The 27,740-nt window shown below is 38.5% G+C and overlaps 1 protein-coding gene across 2 annotated transcripts; it reads right to left on the bottom strand.

The window, feature by feature from the left end:
- Window positions 1-19,648: 19,648 nt before the first annotated feature.
- dsc2l (desmocollin 2 like) lies at window positions 19,649-27,286 on the bottom strand. Of its 2 annotated transcripts, none has more exons than XM_062429028.1 (16): window positions 26,976-27,286; window positions 26,699-26,789; window positions 26,355-26,569; window positions 26,146-26,250; window positions 25,691-25,846; window positions 25,246-25,390; window positions 25,003-25,151; window positions 24,721-24,855; window positions 24,303-24,488; window positions 23,953-24,200; window positions 23,663-23,805; window positions 22,826-23,047; window positions 21,738-21,959; window positions 21,333-21,448; window positions 20,846-21,181; window positions 19,649-20,316 (listed from the first exon to the last, which is right to left on the bottom strand). In XM_062429028.1, exons 1-16 carry the CDS (start codon window positions 27,012-27,014, stop codon window positions 20,119-20,121), a joined length of 2,706 nt encoding a protein of 901 aa, XP_062285012.1. In that variant the 5' UTR covers window positions 27,015-27,286; the 3' UTR covers window positions 19,649-20,118. The 2 variants fall into 2 exon arrangements, with proteins under 2 accessions (XP_062285012.1, XP_062285011.1); XM_062429027.1 differs by having other exon boundaries at window positions 25,003-25,157; window positions 26,976-27,285.
- Window positions 27,287-27,740: the final 454 nt, after the last annotated feature.

Consider the following 27,740-nt stretch of genomic DNA (forward strand, 5'->3'; position numbering starts at 1 on the left):
CATGCCCCTGTGTTACCCAGGGCCTCTGGGGTGCAGGCCTGCTGATGTACATAGTTTAATCAAACTGGCAGGGCAGCCTGGGCTTACAGTGTGTGTGATTTGAACACTTTGCTCTCTGTGGCTGGCAATCCCACTCCACTCTGCTTTCCTTAACATGAGAGTCAGTACTACAACAACAGACCATGTTTCTTTTTTTCCGGTGCATCAATGCCAGCTAGCGCACTACTCCTACGCTCTCATAGTCGAAAGCACACTGGACGGGTGTCCTTCTCGCTGTACTTGGTCCAGGTGCCGGCACAGCGGGGAGTGGAAAAGTGGGAGACAGCGTAAACCTCTAATGTTTTATGCAGTCCTGCTGCATTTCTTCTCTCGCAGGTAAAAGAAAACGGCTGGCAACACCACGTGTCATGGAGGAGGCACATGTCTGTCTGTAGCTCTGCCGAGGCCAACGGCAGTAACAACTGCTGCAGTGCATAGAGGACTTGGAAAAATCCTAGGAATGAGAACAATTTTAAAATGATGTTCTTCACTTGCAGTTTCATTAAATTCTGTCGTCTTTCATGAGTTTACTTATTGCAGAACTTCCTGTTTGACCATGAGAAACAACAAATAACACCTTCAAAAGAAAGTTATCTTGGAACTCTTGGAGCGTGAAAGAATGCCATTTTGTTACTTTTTGCCTTTTGAACACAGGAATGTGTTATATGTATGAATCTTTTTTTCAGTACGGGTCTTTTTCATTGCCAAGTCTTGGTATGCATCTGACACTTTGAATCTACTCTGACAAATGCTTTTAGTCTAGAGCTTACCTGTATTGTAAGCTGGCCAGGAAGTTGGGTTGGACTTGTATAGTTCTGTGCAGTGTAACTATGCTGGTTTGCTGGGAGATTTAGAGGTACATATACAGATACTGTCCAAATCACTATAAAATCATGTTTGAAATTATCACTTTCATAATAAAAATTAAATAAAGACTGAATACTTTTTTTCCAAAAACCTGTAAAATATGTTTGGATTGTTACCCCGTTTAATAGTTGTACATTGAAAACACCTCACTGTGGCAACGGACGAAAAAAATATCATTATTATCATTTATTTAAATAGCTTCTCATAAAACAATCATCTGTTCATGTTTTTTGTATGTGGATGTGCTGCAGCCAAATATAGATATTTTTGTGCCGGCTACACATTTCAGCTGCTCCACAGAGGTGCCCTCCTTTTTAGGATCTTACTGGTAGCTATTCTGGAGCTCTATAGATTAGCTTCTGCTCATCTTTATATTTTAAGCACATCCTACTGTTGTGCAGTTTGGTTGTCTCTGATAAACAGTTTTCTTTGGCTGACCTATTAGTTCTGCTCTGAGCTTTAATATAGTTGTAACTTGTTTTCTCCAGTTTAGATCACGAGTCACAAGGCCTGATCAATGAAACCCCATACAGAGTAGAGCCCAATCATCCCAATCAGAGTCAGGGCTGGTGGGTTGAGTACAAAGGAGAAAATCAGCTCACCACCACCCACCATGGTCACCCTGCTTGGATAGCCTCTGGATACTGGTAAATGGGCATGAGCATGGTCATCCACATTGTGAGTCAGTCTAATATGCTTTGCAAGTGAGTAGGCAGCAGTCAGGTCATCACAGCAGGATTTGACACAAATAAACATGCAGCAAAGTCGGAAGGTCTCATTTCTTTGGCTCTGCATTCCAGTAGCTTTTATGTATGTGCCTCCATAGTGCCACTGACAGCACGGTGTCATGGTTTAACACTCTGTTAGTGTCAACTGTGAGAGAGTATAAATGCCAGGTGACAGGGGCAGGATATACTCATGTGAGAGCAAAAAACTGAAAAGGGAGGAAACTATATGTTTGTTTTGTTTAGGGAACCAACCAGGTGGAGAAAATTATTTGAAAAGAAAAATGAATCAATTGTCTCAAGATTATTTTCTTAAAATCAATAATTTCAGAGATTATATACTGGAATCAGTACTTTAAATCTCAAATATCTGTATTGCAATCTCCCCTGCTTGCTCTCTCCCCCTATTTTCCTCCACTTGCCCTCATGTATAGAAATGAACACATGCATGCTTGCTTGCTCATCCCTGTTCTCCAGGACTAATTACTTTAAATGAAAAAAGCTCTCCTTTGGGGCACCAATTTCACCCAGTGTCTGATGAGCAGAAATTACATGTCTAATGGAATGGAATAGTTGCGCAAATTGAAGAAATGAAACACACTTTTTTTTTTTATCATGGTGCCACCTTAAATTAGATTTTAATTTGGACCACACTCACACATAATGGAGTGCACTAAGCCTTCTTTGGCACCTTTCCTAATTGCCTGTGGCTTTCTTATTTCCGCAGGTCGCCTGCTGTATCCATTATCAACTCCACTGACCGCCATTTTAAGCAAGATTTCTCGTGTGGCTGGAACATAATGTCAAGACAGCCACAGTCAGCATCAAACTTTAAGCACTTCTTGAGTCCAAACCTTTTTTACAAAAGGAACTTGAACTAGAACCATGAAAGCATTAACCTTCATGTTCTGTTGCCCTGAAATATTTCTCACACAGCAACTGGTCAAAATCCACTAATATAAATATAAATCATATAGAATCTCTCTGCAAGTTCAGCCCTGCCTTTTGCAAAATAACCTGCCATCCACACAGAAAAAAGTCTCGACTTGTAGTCATTTTTTAAATTAACTTATTGTATTGTGTACTGACCTTTCGGTTGATCTCAACTCAACATGTGAATCCACCCAATGCATGGCAGATTAGTTTCAGTCCACGATAGGCATACGTCAGTGGCTCATGTGAGTGTGACTCATGAGTTAAGGTGGCAGGATGCTTCTAACAAAGGGCATCCCTCTAACATCAGAAATGAGGGTTTATGTCAGACCATTTTTGTTATTTTTTGAAGCAAACAATTTGACAAGCAAGCCCCCTGTGTAGAGGTGAAAACTGGATACAGGATTTGAACTTTTGTCTCAAGTTTCTCAACTACTTCTGTCACTTTTCATGTGTACAAATGAGTGCAACACCATGAATGCCTTTAGGGCATGACTGTACAAAACGGTGTGGCGTTACCTCAGTTGGAATGATTATCATGTCTCACACATTTGGAACAGCTGTAATAAATGTCTACCTGCATCTGTAGTTTGTTTCAAGCATACACCAGCTTGATGCTGGTGTATGTAGTACTGGTCATATATTCACATATATTCTATTACACCTTTTTACCTTTTACTTTATATAACTTCCCTGCACCATCACCATTAATACCACACACAAGTGTATGTTTGGGGGAGAAGTGGACTAAGTTGAGACATGTTTGCTTTGCCTCTTCCATCTGAGCCTATCTGCACACATGTCTGAGTTACAAAAAAGAGCAAAAGGACAAGACAAGATACAGCTGGTGGAGTTATAAATAAACAGAAACAGAGTACTTATGGGAAGAGAGTGTGCGGGAGCTTTAGAGGCTGCTTTAAGAGGCCAACCTAATGGCCCACAGGTCACAGTACGGTGAGAGAGAGAAGAGAGACTGAGAGCTGATGTGAAGTCAGAGAAATGTACAAATGCTGAACAAGCTTCTCAAATAAAATAAAAAAATTAAATGTGACATGGAATGTGTGACATTGTTAAAATACACACTCTCCACAATTAAACACATTACATTAATCCAATGTTCATTATACTGTATTTGAAAAGTAATGAAGGCAGAAATATGAAGCTTCTTGTAAAAACAGCATTCGTTCATTTATTTGATCTGCTTATTCTTATTCAGGATTTCAGGGGATGAGTCCCAGCATATCAACTAAGATTCAATCATAAATGAAAAATGTCTTATTAGGATTCTGCTGCAGCCCAGTATGTGCTGATGTAAACCAAAAAAGCTTTCATATCATACATGAGGGAATTCTGGCAGCTGTCACGATACTCCTCTGATAATGCAAGCCAGAGAGACAAGGCAGATACAGTATGTTGAAAGAATTGCTGTAAGAATAGTGACTTATCACCCAAACCAGCCTCCTGCTTTTTGACTGCAGCCAAGGCTGAGTCACTGTCCCTGCGCTCTCTGCTTTACCTCATCCAGCTTAAGAAACCTGAACTTATCCAGAATTTGTATAGTAGTGAATGTGTGTGTGTGTGTGTGTGTGTGTGTGTGTGTGTGTGTGTGTGTGTGTGTGTGTGTGTGTGTGTGTGTGTGTGTGTGTGTGTGTGTGTGTGTGTGTGTGTGTGTGTGTGTGTGTGTGTGTGTGTGTGTGTAAATTGCAGAATGCTATGAAGGACTTACAGCGCAGTCTACCAATATTAAGACAGTATTATGTCGTTCATTGTTTGTTCTCTACTCTACCAAACTGGATTTCAGATGAAACAATAACTTTGAAGTTAATTAGCTGACTTTAAGCAAGTTTAAAACATTTGGAGGTATTCACATTCTTATTGGGTGAACATTTTAGAACCCAAAAGTGCTTTTTAAAGGAAACATATTATGCTTGCAGTTATTTGTATACTATTAAATTCCAAAGCTTGAGGCGATCATGTATATGCATGCAAAGATATTCCAGTAGAGCCCCAGGATATGAATATAGACCATCCAAATATGTCTGATACATCTCAAACATTGGGGATATCATTTCGATATAACTAATGAGATGTGAATGTAAACAGGCTCAAATCAAAGCAGAAATAAAGTATTTAAACCTCAGTTTCATTTCAGATCCACTATGCTGCAGAACAGACCCAACAAAAAACTGTGCTGTCGCTGAAGGTATAAATGGTGATTTCACCACTGAAAAGTTTATATAAGACCTTAGGGTTAAATGCATGAGTGCTAGTTTATGAGTAAAGCAGAGCATAGGTGACTGTTCAGTATTAGGTACTGTTAACCTCTATTTGTTATTCATACTTCACAGTAAATTGCATAACTGTCTACTTTCAATATTGCCTCTTTATCCTACAACAAACTACCTTGTGTGAGATAATATTCAAAGCTTAACCCTCTAAATAATTCACCATCGTCTAAGAATTCATCCTGTAATAAGGGATTATACCACAGCTTACTCTACAGAATTTTTTAAAGCCATAAGCTGGAATGGCACGAAGTTCTCTGAATAGGAGAATTACTATGGTGTAATATAAGTGTTGATAGATAGATTTTTTTAACGTCTTGTCTATACCAGCAATCATCTCATTGAGATCACGGCTTAGATGGAGCAAATAAATGGCATTTAAATATTGTTTCAGTTTTTTTCAACAGAGCTTAGACAGTGGGCAGTCGAATTACATCTTGGATAAAGGGTTTGCATCAGCTGCTCGAGATGATTTCGAGGTGGGCTTTAACATGAGAGTTTTATTTCTTGTTTTACCAACATTGCCTGTTAGACCAATTAACCCATACCCCCTCTTGCATGCCTGCACAATTTTCCCAGCACACTGAGAAACTGCTGGCATTTACAGAGATACAATGTTTGCAGAATGAATGCCGGTGCTACTCTAAACTAGGCGGTCAAGGGACAAAAGAAGAAATGCATTACATTTACCGATATAGTGCCGAGTTTGTTGCATAAAGAATTACCTGCAATAAATGAAAGCACAGGCAGGAGACGGAGAGATAAAGTCGGTGGGTGAAAATAGAGGAATGTGCACACCGTTTGCAGATTTATTGTGTGAAATGGCTAGCCATTATCTGGACAGCCAGGAAGGTTTAGCACAGTGTGAGGAATACTAAGGTGTGTCCCGGCGTGTAATTAACAGATAAAACTGTTGGTTCATTAAATGCATATGCAGTGTCATGCATTCAGTATGCTAGTATTGATCGTCCGGACATCTTCACGCACCTCCCTGCTCACCGGACTTCTGACACACTACATCCATCATGCCACCTACCTCCACCATATTTATAGAATTTTAATTAGCTCTGAGCAAAAGCCAACATCATTAGCTTTTCTCTTTTCTCTTTTTTTCCCCCCAGCAAACAGCCATGCATGGTAATAATGGTGTTCTCAGACAGAAGCAGCAGGTACTTATATCAAGGACATAGCAAGAGAATGAGAGAGAGAGAGAAAGTGCAGGACAAAAGGTTGGCGGTTTAAAATGACAATGAAAAATTGAAGCAGTGGAAGAAAAAACAGCATAACATGTGGAATGCAGGCAGTAATGTCACCTTGGAATAATTTCAGAATGATTAAATGAGTAGCTCAAGCCATTCCTCTGTGATGACAGTATCTGAAAACAGTCAATACAACTGAATCCCAAGTAGGTGTGAAGTTTTGGTTTACTCAACATGTAAGACAAGACTATAAAGTCTAGCCTTCAAACATGACTAAACCTATAGTCTTATAGTGAATAGATATTGGTTTTACAGAATACATTTTCCAAATAAAAATGCTGCATGCTCTGTGCTACTAGTGGCATTAGTGTATGGAGTAGAGTTACAACAATTATTTATTTTGATAACTGAGGAACAACCATACCAGACTCACATTATCGTTTTTCGAGGGTTTTTTTGTGTGTGTGATTGCTGCGATCAAAAATTCTTAATTTTGCAGGTTTTCTCAAAAATGTATGTGATTTTTTGCTGTAGCATTGCACAAGAAAGTTGGCAAGAAATTGGCAAATATTGCAAGTCCTCAGCACCTCAGGATAAACCACAAGGGCTGTTTTATGTGCAGCAGAACACAGAACACAACGGTGTAACATTCAGTGACACCTGATCAACATTACTGTAAGATTCAGACATTAATCTATAATATGTCAGACCTAGATGAGTCACATTAATGTCTATTTTGACTTTTTTATGTTATAGTAACGTAAAATAAGCAAAATACATCAATGTTGGTTTGTGATTGAGCTCTAAGTGTGCATTAAATATTTTAGGCTTTCTTCTCTCTTCACTCTTCATTATGAACCAATCTATATGCTGAAATGAGGAGAAAAGCCTGAAACACTGGAAACTGCTCTGCTTACAAACGCAAGCCAGACGCGAAACAAGAGCAAGTCTGAGTCTGAAGTCAGTTTTTTTCTGACACATTCGGTATTGAACGTGTTTGGTGACCAGTGACACACTATCAGCTCTGGGTATGTTACACATGCAGTCATATCAGTGGACAACAAATAGCTAGCTATCATATACCCAAGCTGCCAGAGTGCATAATGCCAGTTCCTGCCTACTTTTAAGTTCAATTTCTTTACCACTGCTCTAAATTTGGACATTATTGCAAAAATAATCATGCAAAGGCCCATTTGTACAAATTTTGGGTGAGAGAACCTAAACAAAATCTGGATGTATTTGCAGAAACTAGTGAGCGGTAGCTATTGCACAAGAAAGCAGGATGTTGAAGCTTGCCAACTTTTATCTTGGTATCTGATCTGCACTGACTGTTCAACACAAGTCATACAGGAGATTGTCAGTAAACAAATGATGTGATGATAAACTTTCATCTTCCATCATTGGCAATATGATTAAAAAGGCAAATTCACAACACTGCATGACAATGCGGCAGTGTGTAGGCAGCCATAAACTAAGGTGGCTTCATGCTCAGCCGTTGAGATAATGTAATCAGTAGGACCAATAGAGATGACAAAAAATGACTGGGATGTTTAGAATACAATAAAATACAATAGGCCTGTGAAGACAACAAACAATGAAAAAAAAACAGCATAACCAGGCTGCTCTATCCTTCAAAAAGACACAAAATGGATTTGACTCATGTTCAGAAGTGTGCATGAAAACATTGCATAAGTATGTTTCGCAAAATGTGCTCTTAGCTGCATGGAGAGGAACTTTTCAGCAGCCTACTGTATATTCATCCCAATCTTGTGACTCATGGATGTGACCCTCTAGTCTGTTGGGAGATAGCATTCACACACACACACACACACACACACACACACACACACACACACACACACACACACACACACATTCACACATGGACATACACACGCAAGCACTATCACACAATACTCACTTAAGGGTGACCTAATTAAGCCTGAGGGTAGGTGTAATTACATGCAACCTTCATCTGCGCTATTGTCTATTGTTATGGCTACTTGCTGCCTATGGACTGTGCGCCTATGCTGCTGTCGCCCAGGGACTCTATTATTTCCAACCATTAGCTGTATAATCCCACAGAGACACAAATACCATTTATAAAGTTCCAAAGACATATATTTAGGCCGGCAAGCTGCCTTTATGTTCCATTTACTATTTCATGGAATTTATGTATATAAGATCACATTAGGGCCTCTTCACTTGGTTTGGTAATGGCAAGTTATAAAATAATTATTCAAATGAATAATGAAGGTCAACTTGTGTTTTTTAGATAAAAACATTTTCAACTGTGTCCATCTAGAGACTGTGCTTGTACATTGTGTATGCTTCCAATTAAATTGACTGAAACACTGTATTCAGGTATACAATATAAGTGTTCTTGGTATGGTATCTGAGGGCTGAAAGCAGTGGAGCTCTTCAAGGCTTTATTTATTTTCTGCTAGCAACAACCTTGGTCATTATTTTTCCGGTTCTTAATGGAAAACCTTCTACCCCATACACATTCTGTTTGCAAACAGGAGTACATGTAATATTTTTCACATGTTACTCTTGAGTTGTAATATAAACAGTTGCCACTATAATGTTGATGATAAACAAGATTTACCTCTGTGGTAAGCCAAAATGTGATCAAGATGACGAACAAAATGTTTTTTTAGATATTATAAGTACGGCCCAAACCATACTGGATGTTTGGGGCCAATGCCGATGCTGACAAGGTTATCAGGGATTTAAAAAATGACAATATTAATAAACCGGCGATAATCTTACATATACGGAATATATACATACAAAAAACATGCTTTTTTTGCAATCATGCAATGATCCCTCAAAACTGGTAATCAAATATTTGTGATGGAGGCAGGATATTTTATAGTTTAACTATAAACTTTATTGTATAAAATGACATCAGTGAACTGAAACAGCCTAACTTTTGGGAGTTTTTAGTTATAAATAAGTTGTTTTTTTGTTTTTTTAAACATACAAAACATGTATATTAAACTTGAATTAAGAAAAAATCAAATATACATAAAATGCTACCCCATATAACTTAAAAAATGGCATACTGAATTGGTGCATATTGGAAAATATGTATATTTATATACATATAATATGATGTACTGTAAGTCCAATATCCAGTCTCCTTCAGCTGTCTGTCAACTCCAGAGGGAAACAGCTAGCTATTTAGCTGCTAAATGCACCACTATGCTCACCAGTTAGTTGCTAACTGTGTGTGTTCTTGGTGTTTGATGCTGAGCAGGTGGTGTACAGTGGATCTTCTGAGCTTTTTTTCTGAAAACAGCTGCCAAGGCTGAAAATGACACAATGAGAACAGTGAGTGAACCAAAACAGTTACAGGCGGGATAGCTAAACAGTTAGCTGAAAGTCACTATAAAGCTCCGTTAAACTGAGAGGAGCTGCAGATTTGGGTGATAATTTCCTGTACGTTCATCACAATAGTCAGCTCTCCATCCAAATCTAGTGCAAATTTTAATTGAAATTTCAAAAAATCAATCAAAGCAAATGCGAATGAATGTGTTTCCATCCACTACTGTATTGCCAATATTGATAGTTGAGTGGATTCAATTTAACAGTTGATGCACTTATTCTCCTATAGAGTGCAGTACACCACAAAAAGTAGAAGGTGGTGCAACGTGAGGACGTAATAGAGTGATAGTCAAAGCTGAAGTGATGGAAAGCATGATACAGATCGTGGTGATGGAGAGCATTATGGGTAGTGGAAATAGAAAGAACAGCTAACAACACAGCTTCTTGCTTTCAGAAGTGTATTGATAACAGCCATGTCAGTTATTTGCACACATATTAAATGCTGGTCAAGAGACGAAAGAGAGCTTAGGGACATGTAAGTCACATGCTACTTATATATTTATTAGCTAAATTTGTTCAATTGCACCTTGTAGGTTTATGCTTTTATCAATACACCTATTGAGGGATGCCTGTTACATTACTCAATGCTATTGGGATACATTGTAATGATAAAAAATATATAGATTAGTCACTTTAGGCTGAATAAACTCACATTTCTATAAACTCACATAAATCTGTTTACCTCAGTTCTACCATAATGATATTTAGTAATGACAAAAATCTTTTCTAAATCTTAAACAAGTAGTATATTTTTTCTAAACCTCATCATACTTAAGATCAATAAAATGTTGAGTTGTTTTAAATGCTCTAATAACCTCACTGCTCAGTCATAAGGAAGACCTTTTATTTAATTGATGTAATGATGCAGCCATGAAAACGAGGCATGTTATATTATTTTAAATAAAATGTTCTTTTGTGTGACTTAAGGGACTATTTAAGAAGAAAATCAGGACTCTGTAAACCCCTGTATCTAGCAAATAGCTAGTATGTAGCATATACTATGTTTACATTTTACATTTGTTACATTTGTTTTGTTTATATTTTTAAGATTCATCCATCCACAGCCTCTATCCTATAACACTGTTTACTGTGCATTGAAAATAAATATTGCAATTTTCTCATCGATTCAATCATTTGGGCATAGGGGCTGTGTGAGTTATGGAAGGGGTATGATGGAGGTCACTGATAAGAAATGTTATCACACAAGCTGTCATCTGTGGCAGCAATTTGCTGTAGGCCCTGATAGTAATTAATCATAGGCATCCGGTAATACATTAATCTAAAAGGGATTCATCGTGCAGGATAGTGCCCCTTGAAAGGTCAAACTCCCCAAGTGTTGGTCATTCTTGGAGACCTGTATTTGCAAGGTGCATGGTCCTCTAGTCAATACCAGTTAATCACTATGCACATAATAAATGAGTCACTGCCGAGATTGAATTTAAATGTGTTTTAATGTACCTTAAAAATAATTTTACAATAGCAATTTACTGACGGGAATTATTCCACATCACACTGCTGAAAGATCAGTGGAAATACTGTTAGTGCCTCCTAAAACAAAAACTCTACACAAGGTCACATGTACAGGTCTTGCATATTGTCTAGACACATTTCATACTATTGACTAGGGTTGTAAAAACATGCAAGAATGTATTCCACAGTGATGATGTGGCTTTGATTTGACCTCTTGGTGGAGAGGATGAAAGGTCAGGGGAAAGGAATGACTACCAAATGTACTTGCATTGATTTCTGCTCCTCTGTCATTCCTTTACCTGCCACTCACAATAGATGGAGTGATTTCTGGGGTGTTGGGGTGGCAATCAATAAGAAAAGCGGAAGAGGTACCTCTGTGGAACCTTACCTTTTTCTGAATATTGCACACAGCAAGCCGGGGAAACAGAAGGGAAACAGGTGATCCTGCATGTAAAGCAAATGGGTCAAGGTTGCCCGTTTGCTGAATGAGGTGTGTGTTCTAAGCAGGTGTAAGAAGGCCTATGTTCAGATTAACAATAACACTGCAACAAAACGTAGAGCCTTTTCATTCATTTCTATCAAAACCACAGAATAGATGGAGGGCTATGACAAAAAAAAAAACACAGGGTCACCAGCAAAAAAGTCAAACCTGGCTCAACCATTGCCACAACACAGTGCAAAAAATCCTTTCAGCAATGACCTGCATTGTCCAATTAAATATGTTCAAGCACACACTCATGTAACAGTTGCAACAGATAAAATTACTTATTTAGACCTCATGGATTCAACTTTATCTTTTACCATTACTAGTGTCCACACTACGTATCCTTATAACACCAACCTAGATTAAGCAATTTCTCTGCCGTACTTTTATTTAAAAATCAATGGAGGTCTTAACAAACACATCCTGAAAGTGTCATTATGGACTCCAATCTTTTTCATGCCTAAACAGTGTTTTCAGATTTATGCAGGTCACTGTCAACATAGTCTAAATCCTTTTTTTTCCTCCATTTTGAAATGATATAAAATACTCACCTGTTCCATCTTTCAACATGGAACACAAGATAGATCTGTAAGAGTGCCTTGTGCTGCTGTGATTCATTTTTTGTATTGATTATCCAACTTAATAATGCAATTGAATCAAGTCTTCGCTGACATCTATCACTTGGCTGCCAATATTTTGGAAATGCAATCCAAGTGAACTCAATGGAGCACATCAGATTTGTGTGATTCTCCTTCCTTTGAGCCAGCTGCATAAGATACAGAGTCAACTCCTCTGTTTTCCACAGTACACATCATCATTTGCTGGTCTATTTGTGCTCTGCTTGGTGTCCACTGGCTGTGTTGTTATGTAGTGAGCCTCCTGATAGGACTATGTTGATCCGAGCCTGACAGCAAATCAATAAATTGTATTCCCCCAGAATCGGTGTTGGTGGATATAAAAAATGTCTTTTGAGCTCAGTCTCAGAACATGAAAGGGATCAACACGTAAAGGGCGTCGGTGTGCTTTAACTTTCTCCAGACTTTGGTATTAAATAAACAACAAAGTGGTCACAGGGCTTAGTAAGAGATTTACTGCTGTGCAGTATTGGATTTTTGCTACTGCCGTGGATACATTTATTCAAAGATAATGAGGTTATATTTTTATGTGCACTCCTACACATGCAATGTGTGCATTTTTTTACATACTGTGTCCCACTGGGACCTCCTGGTACAGATCCTCACTGACTGATACACAACTCTGCTTTTCTGTCTTTGCAGCATGTACGGAATAAGGACACCTTTGTACAAAAAGAAAGCAGAAAATCATGTTTTCCTATAAGTGATTATGTTTACATTTAGTTCAACAATCCTACATCCTTTTTATTTCAATGGTTATTTATGGTTTAAAAACTTACCAAATACCCACATCAATATGCAAATGGTTTTGATATGGCCATCAAGCTCAGAGGACTAAGGGGGGCAAGATTTGGTTACATGCTGTGTATCTACAGTTTCAACCTTTAGCTCTACTTGTTTTGACACCTACAGTGTCAAAACATTCCCTGAAGTCAAATGTGCAGTGGGCCAATTAAATTTCACACTAAGACTGTGTGGTTATCAGGGCATAACCCCTGTATGAGACTGTGTTTTGTAGTCTACCGAAGTCTCTCTCTACTCCCTGCCAAGAGCCTGGCAGTGAGGTGAAATCAGCAGCTTGCACAGAAGGTGGTCTAATCACGCCTATAGATCTTCACTGCAGGGGTTACACACTAAGAGATCCACAGTGAGTCTCTGTCTTTGCGCTGACTTAATGCCCAACATCAGTCCCCAAAATCAACTCACAAGTAAGTGAAAATTGTCTCACCTCTTCCTGTGTGTATGTCAAGCTGTGTGCCTCTCTTCTTTACACTCTTAATCTACCTGTTTACCCTCCCCCTCCCCTCTTCAGCCTGTCTAACCCTCTATAAAAAAACATTTTCTATTCATGCAACTCACACTCTGCTGATCCTTGCGTGTTGAGCTGTTAAATCCTAGCAGTTTGGCTGTTAAATTCTAGCAATTGGTGAAACATGACAGTAAGACTTTGCAGAGGGCTCACTTTGATTAGGATGACTATAGAAGAAAACGTGTTGTCAGGTCCCTTATCCCATTTCTGTCAGATGAATATAACAGGGTCACTGTGCTAATATGTGGTGCTTCTGATGAACAACAATGTCACACTGAAGCTCTTAGTTGCACAGCTACTCGTAACTTCTCTGAAGGCTTTCCGGCAACTTCTGAGCTTGCTGCTGTCTGTAATCTTTTTTTTTGCAGCAGTTTCTTTTTTCCCCCTTTTTTTTAGATCAGTTTATTCATTAGACAGCTTATGTGGTACTGTATTTTGATGCGCAGAAGTTGCAAAAGTGATCTACCTTTCAACCTCACACCATGCTAGGCCAAGACAAGCTGTGAACATCTCCCAGAACATTGTTCAAAGCCTCACCACCCAAAACCCAGCGTGTGATCTGTAGTATAAGCCTCAGCTGGTTGAACAATAATGAACAGGAACTGCACTTTCTTATTTCTTTGTGTGCTATGTCCCCTGCTGCACCTCGACCTGTAGTTTATTGCATTTCAATAGTTCTGTTCACCAAAGACAAATGCAAGCAGATATCTCGACAACACACCTCAACAGTCTTTTGATGTGGTTCCGGGGTTGTAACTTTGGAGATGAATGGCCACAGTTCTGGTCAACCTCAGCCATTCATTCTATACAGTAATGAGTCTGAGGCCTTTTCTTCACTCAGCTGTTACTGTGATAGATACACTTGATGGTGAGGCACACATTAGATAAATGTAGCGACTTGGTCCTCCATGTTACATTCTTATTAGGAGAAAAAACATGAAAGTCAAGCTTTCATCTTGCTATATTTGTTTGGGGTATTTTGCCATTAAGTGATTGGAGAGAAAAGAGGTCAAGACAAAAATAATAAAATTAATTTCAAAACAATTCACCAGAAAGTTTATCTCTTATTTTCCTGTCAATGCTTGAATCATGTGCCTCAAACTAAATATCACAGATATCGATATTGGTGTCTATGATGTCATTTTTTAATGACCACATTTGAGGGATCTTTGCAAAAAATGTGAGTACAGTACCAGTCAAAAGTCAAAAGTTTGGAGACACTTTCCCATTCACTTCAATGATTTAAGGTGTCCAAACTTTCGACTGGTACTGTATATATTCTGTAAAGATCATCAGACAGTAGGCTATATCAATATCAGAAATGTTTTGCTCCCTAATAATAACCCCAAAATGAAGTATTTTGTCAGGCCCTACTCCAAACTACTACAAGTGTGGCCTCTGTTTCATAATATTTACATGAAATAATCATATCAATCCAGAGACATAAACCGTTCAGACAGGGTCAGTCCACTCACTAGTCTTTTTGGAGATCTATGAGATAACGATCATTCAGAAAAAGTAACCATGTCTGCACAGCTGTAGATTTGTGACTTTCGAAAGCAGTTAATTGGATTAGCAGTGATAATAAAAATTTGAACTGTATCTCGCACATCAAATACAAAGAATATAAATGAGATGCACATTTAGACCATATAGGTATTCTAATGTCAATAATCATGGGTTGAATTTAATGAATCAATTTAGTTATTTATACCCATATCCTTTAGACTGAATCCTTTTTGACTAATTAAGACCCATATGTCTCACAGAGGCTTTCCGCTGCTAAACAGATTTATCTAATTAATACATAAGCTGCACATTTCAATTGAGTGTGAATTATATGGACGGCAACTCCAGGAAGAACCCTCTAACAAACGATGTAAGAACAAGTAATTGAAGGTCTTATGCATATTAATGAACAAGAAGTTTGAGAATACTTTACATCATGTGGTGTCAAAAGGTACTGTAGCAGTGAGTGTTATAATAACAGTGACAGTATGAATTTGTTAAATTTGCCTGAGTTTTCCCCTCTTAATTAAACTCTATCTATAGTACTGTAATAGCGTCTAGAGTTACCAGAAATTCCATATAATCCTCTAAAACCTTCGAAATTAGATTTTACTATTCGATGTATAGTGCTTGGTTACTGTAAATAAAACACTGTTCCATTTAAATGACAAAACTATAACATAATCCTTAACTGAACGCTCATCGCATTTGTTTTAACTAAATTGTTGGGCAACGTATGTCGTAGAAATATTCGAATCATTACAAGTGTAAGTTTAATTGCTCTTGGCAGTTTCAACCAATGTAGGCACACCATTCTACAGGGAGTTGGTGGTCAGCACCAATCTCACTTTAGCTCTAATGAGTGAGCAGGTGAAGTATGCATGCAATGGGGAGCCTGATCTTGTTAGATAAGTGACACAGAATATCATTGGAAGGGACAAAGAGCATGTGATAACTGTACAATCTGGCATATGCCACATCAAAGCATGACGAGGCTCCTGCCACAACTTGTCACATCACTTCATTTTCACTGTGCTGTCGTCACTTCGCAGCTTAATTGAAGTGATTTCAGGTGTTTGGTTACACATATGATAGACAGAGAAAGTGCCTTGATTGAAATCAGCCACCTTCTATAAATGTTCCCCCCAGCCAACCTCCACAGCCAGCACTCAACTCAGATGAGAGGTAAGTGTGACACCTAGTGGCACTATTAGTCATAACAGCTTGTATTTGTGACAGACCTTGCATGAGTAAAGTGGAAATGAATCATACATGATTAGTGACAGGTGAATCATCTGAAATCATTTGAAACAATGCATAATTGCATTTCTCTTTCATGAATACATCAGACTCATTTTGAATGTGGCCTGTTGCATGCAGATTCAGTGATTAAATTATTCACAAACCAACCTAAATTCCATATATACATGACCTGGTTTGTAATTTCCCAAGGCACGCCATGGAGAAATTACTTTGTCATGTGCATTGATGGCAACTAAAATATCTTGCACACATCATTTAAAACTATCAATCCTGGGGCCAAAGTCAACAGGGGGTCAAGAAGTTTCTCCGCTCAACGTTCTTGGCAGCTTAAGGCACCACTCTGCATTGAGCTCAGATGGAGCCAAGTGTTGTCAGACTGTGGTGGAGGGTAAAAACACCCTATCTGAAGAGAATGTTTTCACATTATGCCGAAAACTAATTACAAGCAATAAATTAATTTCACGCTACTGCTTTAGAATTAATTGCATCTTTACAGAAGTGACTGGAAGTGATGGCTCAAGCCGCTCTGATAAGGGTGGACACACAAAGTGGTCTATTGAATTATGTGGCTTATCAGTACCATTGCCTTACATAGGGACGCACTTGATAATCCTTAAAGAAATGATCTAAAATGTGTCTTTCTTGTCGTTTTAATTGCTGCTACGGTATTTTGGTCGTGCAGCTCCCATGGTGTATGCCATATGTTAATGCTGCTGAGCATGTTGTGTCTTGCAGTAAGCCTTTACAGGAATGTTCCTTTTATACTCTAGCTGTGTTTTTGAATGAAACTGTGTAAAAATGCATGTCAGCGTAGTGGAAGAGTGAGGATGAATGAGGCATCTTGTAAAAGATCTGCTACAATCTTCATCAAACTCCTACACGATTTTTAGTTTGAACTTAGGTGATACATTTCACACTTGGTAAGATCCTATAAATAAACCTTGACACAAATGATTTTTGCTGAGCAAGTATCATTCATTCACTCCCAGGTCTTAATTCTAGGTCATCACTGTGAGCAGTTTGTTTGTCAGAAATTCCTAACTACATAACACTCACATGTTAAATATCTGACCCACAGTAAATATGTATGTAATTCTTCAGAAATGTATGGGTGTCTCTAAAACAGATGATTACCAGTCACAAACAAAGCATTTACAGTATTTCAGTGGAGAGTAGTAATTATTTAAGAAAAAAAATATGGGTAGTAGAGCTGCTGTTTGTGCTCCAAGTGCCTATTTATATTCATATTTAGGTTAACTGCTTAGTATCATTACTTCATGTTAAGTGACTTTTCAAGATGCCCTTAATTGGCCCCTGTGGGATTTTGAGCAAAAACCCCTTGATGTTCACATCCTACATCCCACAATTCTGACAGACTGACAGTATAATCTCTGCACATAATATTGTTGTATTTTTTAACAAGAACAGTGTTTTAACAGTGTTTGATCATAGAAAGAGACCAGTTTCATTCCAAGATTTAATACCCACCCTCCCTTTTTCCTAATCTCTGCTGTCATCTTTGATACTCGTCCCCACAATCACATGACTGATGGCCCTTTCTGGACCCTATAATTACATTCCCAGCTTCAGATTTGTAATTAATCACATTGACACATCATGATCTGCATGTCATCTAAACAAAAGTTGGTGAACTGTTTACAAGCGCCATTGCTTCTTGTCATATTATCTATATATTATAATTTCAATTATTTTGATTTCAATACATTTATTATACTTTAAAATGGTATTCCGATACAGTTACTAATTCCCTCTTAAAAAATGTAGTCATTAATGTAATATAAGTACCACGATATTAAAGTAATGTAATTACTTTCCGTTAAAAATAAAAACCATCTAATTGACAAAGACCAGCCCAAATGTGTTCAGACTAAGGGCGAAATCTTCAGTCAGACAATGGGCTACTTAAAATAATACCTAAAAATGAAAATGTCCTGACAGTTCAGATGGAGCTCGGGGTTCATCCATACATTCTGCTTTATTACAAACAATCGCATGTATACACCTGAGTCTATGTGTAACAGCTGACGTGTAAATGTGCAACAGAACATTAATTGCCGTCAGATCCGGATCGATCTGGTGTTAATGAAGTTACTGCTGCTGTACCGCGTGCGTAAATGCGCACAGCCCTTTTCTCAGTTTGGAGACGCACTTATCGTTTCAGCTGCTGTGAAGGGCTGCAGCCGGTTGTGATACTCTCAGCTGCAGATTAGCTCAAAATCTTTTGTGGGTAGGCCCATAAAACGGAGCAGATAGCCGGTGCAGATCTGCGCAATTCACGGTGCTATAACATTCTCAGGTAAAGCTTCTGATGAAACACCACCTGGCACACTGGCTGTATGAGATCAGTAATGTGCGCTACAAGCTGTCATCAAACTGTTATCAATTCAATCTCCCTTTTAATTTATTTGTTTTGTGTAGTCTTTGGGACTGCCAAAGTCCGTATCATCCTTTACTCAGACCATCGTGGATCAGAGATAATTTCCCGTCTCGCTTTTGCTCTGCTCACGTTTGGGACTTTTACAGTGCATGTTAATAAAGTTATTTATAGAAAATGTGTTTTTAAAATTGTAATCCTGCTAAATAATCCCCATTTTTACTAAATTTACCTGTAATCAGATTACGTCTTTTTTAACTTTAGCGGAATGTACCTTTTTTGTATCCTAATTCACAGTCAGTACAATATGTGCTTAAACTTGAACTGTAAATCTGAGGTAAAGATTAGCAAGTGGGTTGGGAGTTTGGCAGAAGGTACTCATTGCACCCTTCAAATTGTGCAAGCTCAGACTGCCACACCCAGTTAATCATTCACCAGTGAGTAAACAGAGAGAGCACAATGAGCAACTGTTTATGGTCTAATATTCGGTTCAGTCTCAGAGCCAAAGAACTATCAAAATAGTACAAGACTTTCTTTTCATTTTTATTAAAAACAACAAAAACATACTGTAACATGAGATCCAAACTGCAAGCACAGTTACAGTTAACTTTAAAATGCTTAAAGCATGTTAACTGTATTATTTTGTAAACCTAATTTTAAATTGTTTGCATTCAATAGAGCCGGACACTTATATAAAACTACCTCTGCTACAAAACACAAATTCACTGATATTCTTTAATGACCATGCAAAAAAAATTACTGTACAACCTAGACAATTTTATAAAAGATAAGGGAATTGTCAGATTTCTGTGCGGTTTCAGTGATATTTTTCTTCTCTGAATCATTTGGTATGTCTAATCTCTGGTCAGTCTTGTATTGAGACAGTTGCAGGTGGTGCCGGTTAACACCTCAATCCTGGCGTTCACGCCCTTGTGCTGACTTTCACAGGATTACTGTCAGAATGTTGCAATAACCTCAGTGACACCCAACTGATGGACAAGAGCCGTGCTGGAACATGCGAGTACAGATTATTACTGTATGCTGTGAGAAACCAGTGGAAGTCATAACGTATACATACTTTTTTTACATATAAATACTTCCAAGCACAAAATGGAGCATTTTGAAGTAAAATATTACCAAGGCAATTAATTATTTAAGCATTTATTTCTTAGAAAAAATATCAAAACTATTCAAATTTGGGGAATATTTTTAAAACAAGTAGACATATACAAAACTGTATCATTCACTGTGAACACAGATTTTTAGTAATACCCAAAACACCCAAAGTTGTTACTACTTGATAAAAACCCTTGCAGCCCTTTACTGCATATATCAACACATCAACTAATATTAACCTGCAACAGTTTGAATAACACAAACACACAAAGCAATTAATGTACAACTGACTGCATTTGCATAGTTTTCAGTGCAAAAGACTTTTACCAAAAAAAAGCAGCAAAGGAAAGAAAACAACAAAAGCAACACCCAGCTCACACTGACTTTGTTCTTTTTTCTCATTACATTCATGATCAGGGGCAAACCAAGCATTAAGATCCCAGGCCTCTCAACATCCTGTACAATGAAGAGTAAACACCATTATTTTCAGCTGCGTTGCTCATGTCTTTGTGCAGATGCCCGCTAGAGTTTTGAACTTTGGTCCGAGTGTGTTTAGAAAGTCAAGGTTATCGTTGTCGCCGACATCACTGCAGCATCCCACAGAGCCGGCCGCAGAGCCCACCCCCTCAAACCCGTAGGAGTGGATGATGTCGTCAGCGTACCGACCGTCCTCTTCTGTTCCAAGATAGGCCATTTTCTAAAAGACAAATGTGGAAGGGAGAGGAAGCATTTTATAACTTCATATGGACTAAGCCTGGATGATGGGAGAGGAGATACTACACCATGCTCAGGATATGACTGGCAGTCCAGATATTACACAGCAAACAAACAACCCACCAGCAAGTTAGAGAAATAATATTTCTCACCAAGAAGTTGAGAAATATTAAAGTTTACACAGAATACTATCAAGGCTTAGAGAACAAGATTATATATTACACATGAGGGTTACCTGAGCTCTTATAGATAAGAAAAGAAGTTATTAAACCTCAGGGAATGAAAGGCAAACACATCTAGACACATTTAATTTTGCCACTTTTACTTTGTGCCAACTTCCATGCTTTATGGATATTTTTTATGAAATTATATTTATATACATATGTATGTATGTATGTATGTATGTGTGTGTGTGTGTGTGTGTGTGTGTGTGTGTGTGTGTGTGTGTGTGTGTGTGTGTGTGTGTGTGTGTGTGTGTGTGTGTGTGTGCAAAAATTATAAAACAACATTACCTGGTCTATATAGCAGCCATTTGTTTGCCAGGTGTGGAGAAATGCTGAGTCCTGGATGAGGTGTCTGTTGTCAAAGCCCACGCCACTACCAACGAGGTGAGTTCCATTGAACTGTTGAGTAGCATACTGGCTATCATACTGGCCAGAAGAATAGAAATCTTGCATACCGCTCGTAACAGCACCGGATTTATACAGCCCATTCTCGTGTGTGCTTTGGGCTCCAATTGTGCTGGAGCTCTTGTTCCCCATCCATCCCGCATTAAGCAAAGTACCCTTAGCTGAGCCCTTCACTGCTTGTTCAAAACCAGTTTTGGGGACGATGATCAGACTTGAATCCTGCAAACCAACAAAACAAAAAGAAGAATTACATCAAGGAAGCAAAGCAAAATAAAATTAAAAGAAAAAAAAAAGAAAAAGCTCAAGATAAAAATAAGCTTCCTTTACAATAACATAAGCCTTGACAATGGTTTCATTATTCTGTCCTCACCACTTCTTCTCCTGGGGCTTCAGTGTTTGATGGGAGCAGGATTCCACCACTGCCTTCTGTATCGTCAACAGCCAGCTTGTCTTTCTTTGTCACACAGAAAAGGGCGAGTAATATGCCTGCAAAAACACAGAAAGTATATTAGAAATAAGTGCGCAAGAAGGGCTTTTTTTATATTAAACAACATGCCATATGTGGCAGATCTCACAAGAATAACGGCATTATAGACTGTATAATTGCATCACATATCATTGCTTGGTTCCCAATATATAATGACAGAACCAGAACATTTTTTTCTTCCTGCACATTAACACATGCATGAGCACAAAAGTCCTGTTTCATTATCTACACGTACAGCCTGCACAATCCTGCTCGTGAGAGAATAGTAAGAGTGGGGGACTCACTCACCTAGCAGCAAGAGCAGGGCCAGAGGCAACAGCATAGCCAATAAAGCCAGTGGCCCTAATGACACAGAGCTTGGCTTGGTCAAGCAGGCTCCATTCCTGCATTGGCAGATCCTCACTCTCACCGTCTGTTTTTCACCAATGCCCTGCAGATCTTTAACATCCAAGGTAACTTTGTGTACTCCTGTAGGAAGCTCTTTTATTTGCTGCAACGTAGCTGCTGTGTCTAAGGAGGAAATGTGTAAAATGTTAAACAGCCTAAAAAAAAAAAAAAAAAAATAGTCACAATGCTGTGCAGAAAACTTAATAACAGACCACAATACTGTTAATTCAAATGTTTGCTTTTTTATACCATGACATGTTTATGTATCAACTTATTCCATAATCTTGAGTGTCCATCAGAGCTCACGGAAGCAGTTGCCATCACTAATAGTATTACATTTTTTGTAGACGCACTTAAACAACAGCAATACAATATTAAAACATACAGCATTTTATACCCTGTACGTCCTGAACACATACTAGAGCCCAACCTGTAAATCTAAAGCTCAATTAATATAAGTATTTAGGAGATTTTGGAAACTGTCACTATTACACAGTTAAGCCACCAGAGAGCATCAGCGAGTCTATTTTTTAACTGTAAAATGTCTCACTAAGTGCATATCTTGATAATGACTAAAAAACATACTTAAGGAGGGAACAATGGACATCAGCCAACATATTATCAGAGTTTACAAAAACTTTTAAATATTGAAATCAGTATCAGTTCCAAAAATCCAGTATTGGCCAACCTCTAAAATGAACTAATACAAAGATAATGAACACTTGAGTGAATCATATATTTGAGTCATATTACGTGGAACTGCTTTTTGAGTTTTTACACAAGTTTTGATATTGTTTTGCTGTTCAACATGACTCCAGTCAACATTCCAGGCTACATTGTGTAACTGATGTAGAACAAAAGTATTTATTATTGTATTTATTAACTGTCCGATTAGACTGCTTATCTGAAAAATAAAGTATTGTAGTTTTCATATTTTGTAAAAAAGACACTCTCTGACAGACGTAAATCAAATGGGTAAGAATACCTACCATTATATTTTTTCACAGACCATTTGCCATCGGGATCGTCTAGCAAAGTAAACGTGAAAGGGCTGGAATATGGAGATTGGTCTAAGTCTTCAGCTACAACCACCAAAGACCTAAGTTCTCCTTCCTTCTCACACAGCACCATTTCACTGGTGGGGAGCATTGGCTTGTTGTCATTGTCATCTTCCACCTGAATGATGACTGTTCCTGTGCCTGTCTTGGCGCCTGAAATTCATGAGTATTCCATCAGTATTCATATTAGACGGGGGAAAAAAGGGCATGTCGGTAACAAATACAAACTACCTGGAAATCACTGGCTGGATTCTGACATCACCCGGGTGAAAAAATCTGAACATTTTTAATTTTGACAAACATCTGAAGGAGGAGCCCAGTTTTTACTGTAACACCAGAAAACTGTGAGTCATTTTTAAAGACTAGTCACATCAAACAATGTCAGCAGGTGTTTTCAGGTGAGACAGTGCCAAGGCATTTTTTTATAGACAGATACTGAAAAGGGTGGAGCTGGGGATGCTAATAACCTACAGCTGGTATTACAATACTACCAAAGCCATGATGATACCATCATGTCATATGTGGCAAGATGTGGCTTGACACCAAACCCAATGGAGGCAGCACATTTTGGATAAGGTGGAAATAAAAATATGAGTAACAGATCAACAGTTACTTTCTACGTAATCTAGTGCTGATAAGCTTAGGCAGAAACAAGCATGGAGGAACAGAAGATAAACTTGAGCTTATGCTAATATCTCAATTCTGTATGGTTTCCATTGTTCACAGAAGTCATGAGTAATAAAGTGTACAGCATTAAAAGCAACCTACTTGCATCCACAGCCTTCATGGTGATGTTGTAAATTCCATTGTTGACTAACTCCGATTCTCTGTCAATTGTGTTTGCAACCCTCAGTTCACCGGTATTTCTGTCAACACTGATCCAGGAGCCTGGGTCTGTGACCTTATAATACCTGATAGACAACGGGGAAAAGGACTTGTTTGTCAAGAGTACATTCTCTAGTTCAGCAGTGGAAGTCTGCCCTCAAGTGTTCAACAGAGGTAACATAAAGTGATAATGGGGCCCTTATTTAAGTAGTAAATAAAGTGATGTTGCTTACTTTATGCCGTTGCTGCTCTTGGTCTCAGGATCTACAGCTGTGTAACTTCCTATCAGTGTGCCATTCGGTGTGTTCTCCTTGACGGTGAAGCGGACAGTAGGTGCTGTGAATTCTGGCCCTTCATCAATATCGCCAACAGTCACATCCACAGGGATGGACAGCCACTGGGCCACGGTGCCATTCAGGTCAGCTTCATTACGTGCCATAATTTCAAGCTTTACATTTTTGGCCTTCTCATGATCTAAGGGCTAGAACAACAGAACATGTAAGTCCCTATGTTATATTAAATATTACTGCCACAAAAATAATTATAGTAACAACATACAGCTGCAATATAAAACTCTACACACCTTTGAGATGTACAGAAGCCCCTCATTAGTTTGGGGGTCTGTATCGATTCGGAAATTTCCATTTTCATTTCCTTTGGTGACGAGGAATTTGGCAATCCAGTTTGGTGTGTTTATTAGATCCTTATCATCAACAGGAATTCGGAGGACAAGTTTTTCATTTTCATTTTCCTTGACATTGACTTCATACTAAAGAAAAGAAAATATTGTTGGTAACATCAAACAAACAATCTTTTGGCAAAACAAGTCCAAAACACACTGCTTTAACATGTAAGACAGTGATAAGAAAATGTTATGGAATGCTTAAAATAAACCTGTTATTGTTACAAAACAATGCCAAACATTACCACATAATGTCTAAATGTGCCTGTAATCAAGATCTTATTTTATATCCTTTTTTTACTAACTGCTAAACACTTACAGATGTTTTTTTGAAGGTTGGTGGGTTATCGTTGATATCAGCCAGACTTATGGTTGCTGTGCCAGTGGTGGCGAGACCCTTTACTGCACCATCCCAATCTTTGATTTGTACTACCACCATATGTTTGTCTTTCACCTAAAGAAGAAGTGTGACAAAAAATGCAAGAAAAATGTGAATATTATGTCATGATGGAGGAACTAGAGGCAGGTAAAGCATTTGTATCATTTAATCTCTATGTCACCATTGTGAGTAAATTATTAACCCAATAATGCTGGTGCTCACCTCTCTGTCCAGAGTGTTAGTTACTGTGCTGATGACACCTGTGGTTGGGTGGATGGCAAACAGGTCTAATCCAGTCAAGAGAGTATACCTGATCTTGACATGGAGAGTTCCTGGTTTGTCTCTGTCTGTAGCGTCCACCTTCCCCACCACTGTCCCTGTGGTGAAAAACATAGTCATTGAGTTTATTATTACCAACACAAAAAGTCAGACTTTCAAATATGATGCATATTTTATGTTCCTCACCTGGTTTGCATTGCTCAAAAACAGTATACTCCAGTTGATTTTTGAACTGTGGATAATTGTCATTCTCGTCATCTACATCTATTCGGATGTCCAAAGGTAAATCTGTCTCCACTCTAGTGCTTTTGTCGAAAACTTTGGCAGTTAACTACAAAGGAAACAGTCAATTTTAGAAGGGCAGCACACTCAGAAATACTCAAACTATATGAAGTGTAAAGCATATCATGTGGTTTCATCTATTTTCTTTGTAGTACATCTTGTGTTTTAACATAATTTTGTTATAACAGTGATAATAAAGATCCATCTCTAGTGACTTGTGGCTTAATAATAATAATAATAATAATGAGACATTTTATTTATAGAGTGATTCTCTAGATACTCAAAGATGCTTAAGCAGATTCATTGATAAGAAAAATAATTCTTAGTTGCAACTTTATTTCACACTCACAATAAAAAATGGGTACGCCTCACGGTCAACCTCCTTGAGCACAGACAACATCCCAGATTCACTGTTGAAACTGAACACTCCCGCTGGTTCCTGATCGTAACCAGGGCCACTGAGAGTGTAGTACACAGAGTATTTGGCTTCTGAATCCGATACAATCTGAACCAGACAGCAAACACATAAAAGGTGAAAAAACGCAAACAATGATTCTGTTATACATAAGTCATCTATCATGCAGGCAACTCTCGTTCCGCATACAATACTTTGAAATGATCATGTGCAGGAATAAAAGCATCATAAGAATCAGTCAGAAGAAAGTCGTGTAATTAATAGGTGTGTCTGGGTGTGTTAATCAGATAATCCGGGGGAAAAGAACACAGGAGGAAAGAAAGGTGTGTGCACCAAGAGGGAAAGTAAGAGAGTGCATGGATTTGTATTGTCAATTATAATAAGATTACCTTCTCAATGTCTTTTGGATAAGGCCCCTTATCATTCTCTACTATGTTGAAGGGAGGAGGACTCCAGCGCCTTTTGGATCTCTTCAGGAAGCCTTTGCCCGTTTGCTGTGAGATGCAAACAGATCAGAATTGTTTTTATTTTTTTTAAAGGCCCATCATCATTTTGACTTACATACATCAACCATAAACCAACCACAAGACAACCTCACCTCTCTCACTCTCTCATGCACTGTAGTGTGAACAAGGTGGACTTCCATCTCACTTTCCGGTCCACTGTTGTCCTGAGCCCACACAGAAAATGTCCGCCCTCTTGCAGCTACTGACACTGGACTCACAGCTACTACTGCACCATCACCACTGACAGTAAAACTTGGGTCTCTTGAAATAAAGTGCAATGATTTGGTGTCGCAGTTGGCCGCCGCAACTGTAAGAAACAGAGAAAGGAAAGGGCGAAAGGGGCTTTAAAACAAACGCCAAAAGCCAGTTTACGGACTCTAATAGATTTCAGGGTGTTAGATAAATAGTTAATGAGCAGATAATAAGTTAAAATGACCTTTAGTGATTTGGTATCCAACCGGAATCGTTTGTGGAACAATTACGTACAGAGAACCAGGGATTAAACACGACTCAACGCGGGACAGGAGCTGAAGTTTAAAACAGGAATTCAATCAATACGTTTGTTCAGTTTCCCACACAGTTAGCTGGATTGATACATTGTAACTTTCTCTCTGCTGAATATTTACAATAGTTCTTACATTTACAAATATAAAGAACATTAGTTTAGTGGGAATAAATTCAAAAAACAAAACAAGAAAGCTGGAAGTACATACCAACATCAGACAGATGTCGAAAATTAAAACATTCGCCATTTTTGAACTTTTTCCAGGTCCAGTGGGAGAAAACTGCTCTCCGCCTCCGATCTTCCGGAGAGTGGCGAATAGCCTGATAGATTTGCGACGGTGAGTTATAAACTCAAACCGAGACACCCGTCTATTCCTACACTTGTCCTCTCAGAAACCCCAGGCAGACTTTGCTCTGAGCGGAGGTGTCTGTCTGTCTGTCAGTCAGTGAGTGAGTCAATAGTCGGACACACCTCAGCAGCCCCACCCAAACTCTAATCCTCCCTACAAGAGCAGCAAGCGAAGCACCTTTGAGCTGAGCGCAGTGTTGTGTGATGTTGTGCTGAACACGTAAACCCCCTTACACTTTGCAAACATGTTTTTCTTCCTTCCTTCCTGCCAGCAGGGGGAAACATTTACCAAATCTTCTGCCAGATAAAGTAATAGTGAAGTTTAACATCAAAATAAAGCTAGAGACCATATATCATTTCTCATGGAAGTGTTTGCACCATATGGGATACAAACATCATAAAGCACTGTGAAGTAATTTGATATGTATTTCTATTTAAGCTGATAGGGTGCTCTTGCAATTGTGGAACACAGGGCAAACACAGTATCAACGTTTTAAAAATCCACTTTTTTGTGCATGTTTACCCTTTGGACAATAATTAATCATCTTGTTTTTCAAGAGTATCAGGTCTGAGAAACCTCTCCCAGGTCCATTGAGATTGACCCCTGCATGTCTCTTGTCTCTCT

The sequence above is a fragment of the Scomber scombrus genome, chromosome 11, assembly GCF_963691925.1.
Source record: "Scomber scombrus chromosome 11, fScoSco1.1, whole genome shotgun sequence".
Taxonomy (NCBI): domain Eukaryota; kingdom Metazoa; phylum Chordata; class Actinopteri; order Scombriformes; family Scombridae; genus Scomber; species Scomber scombrus.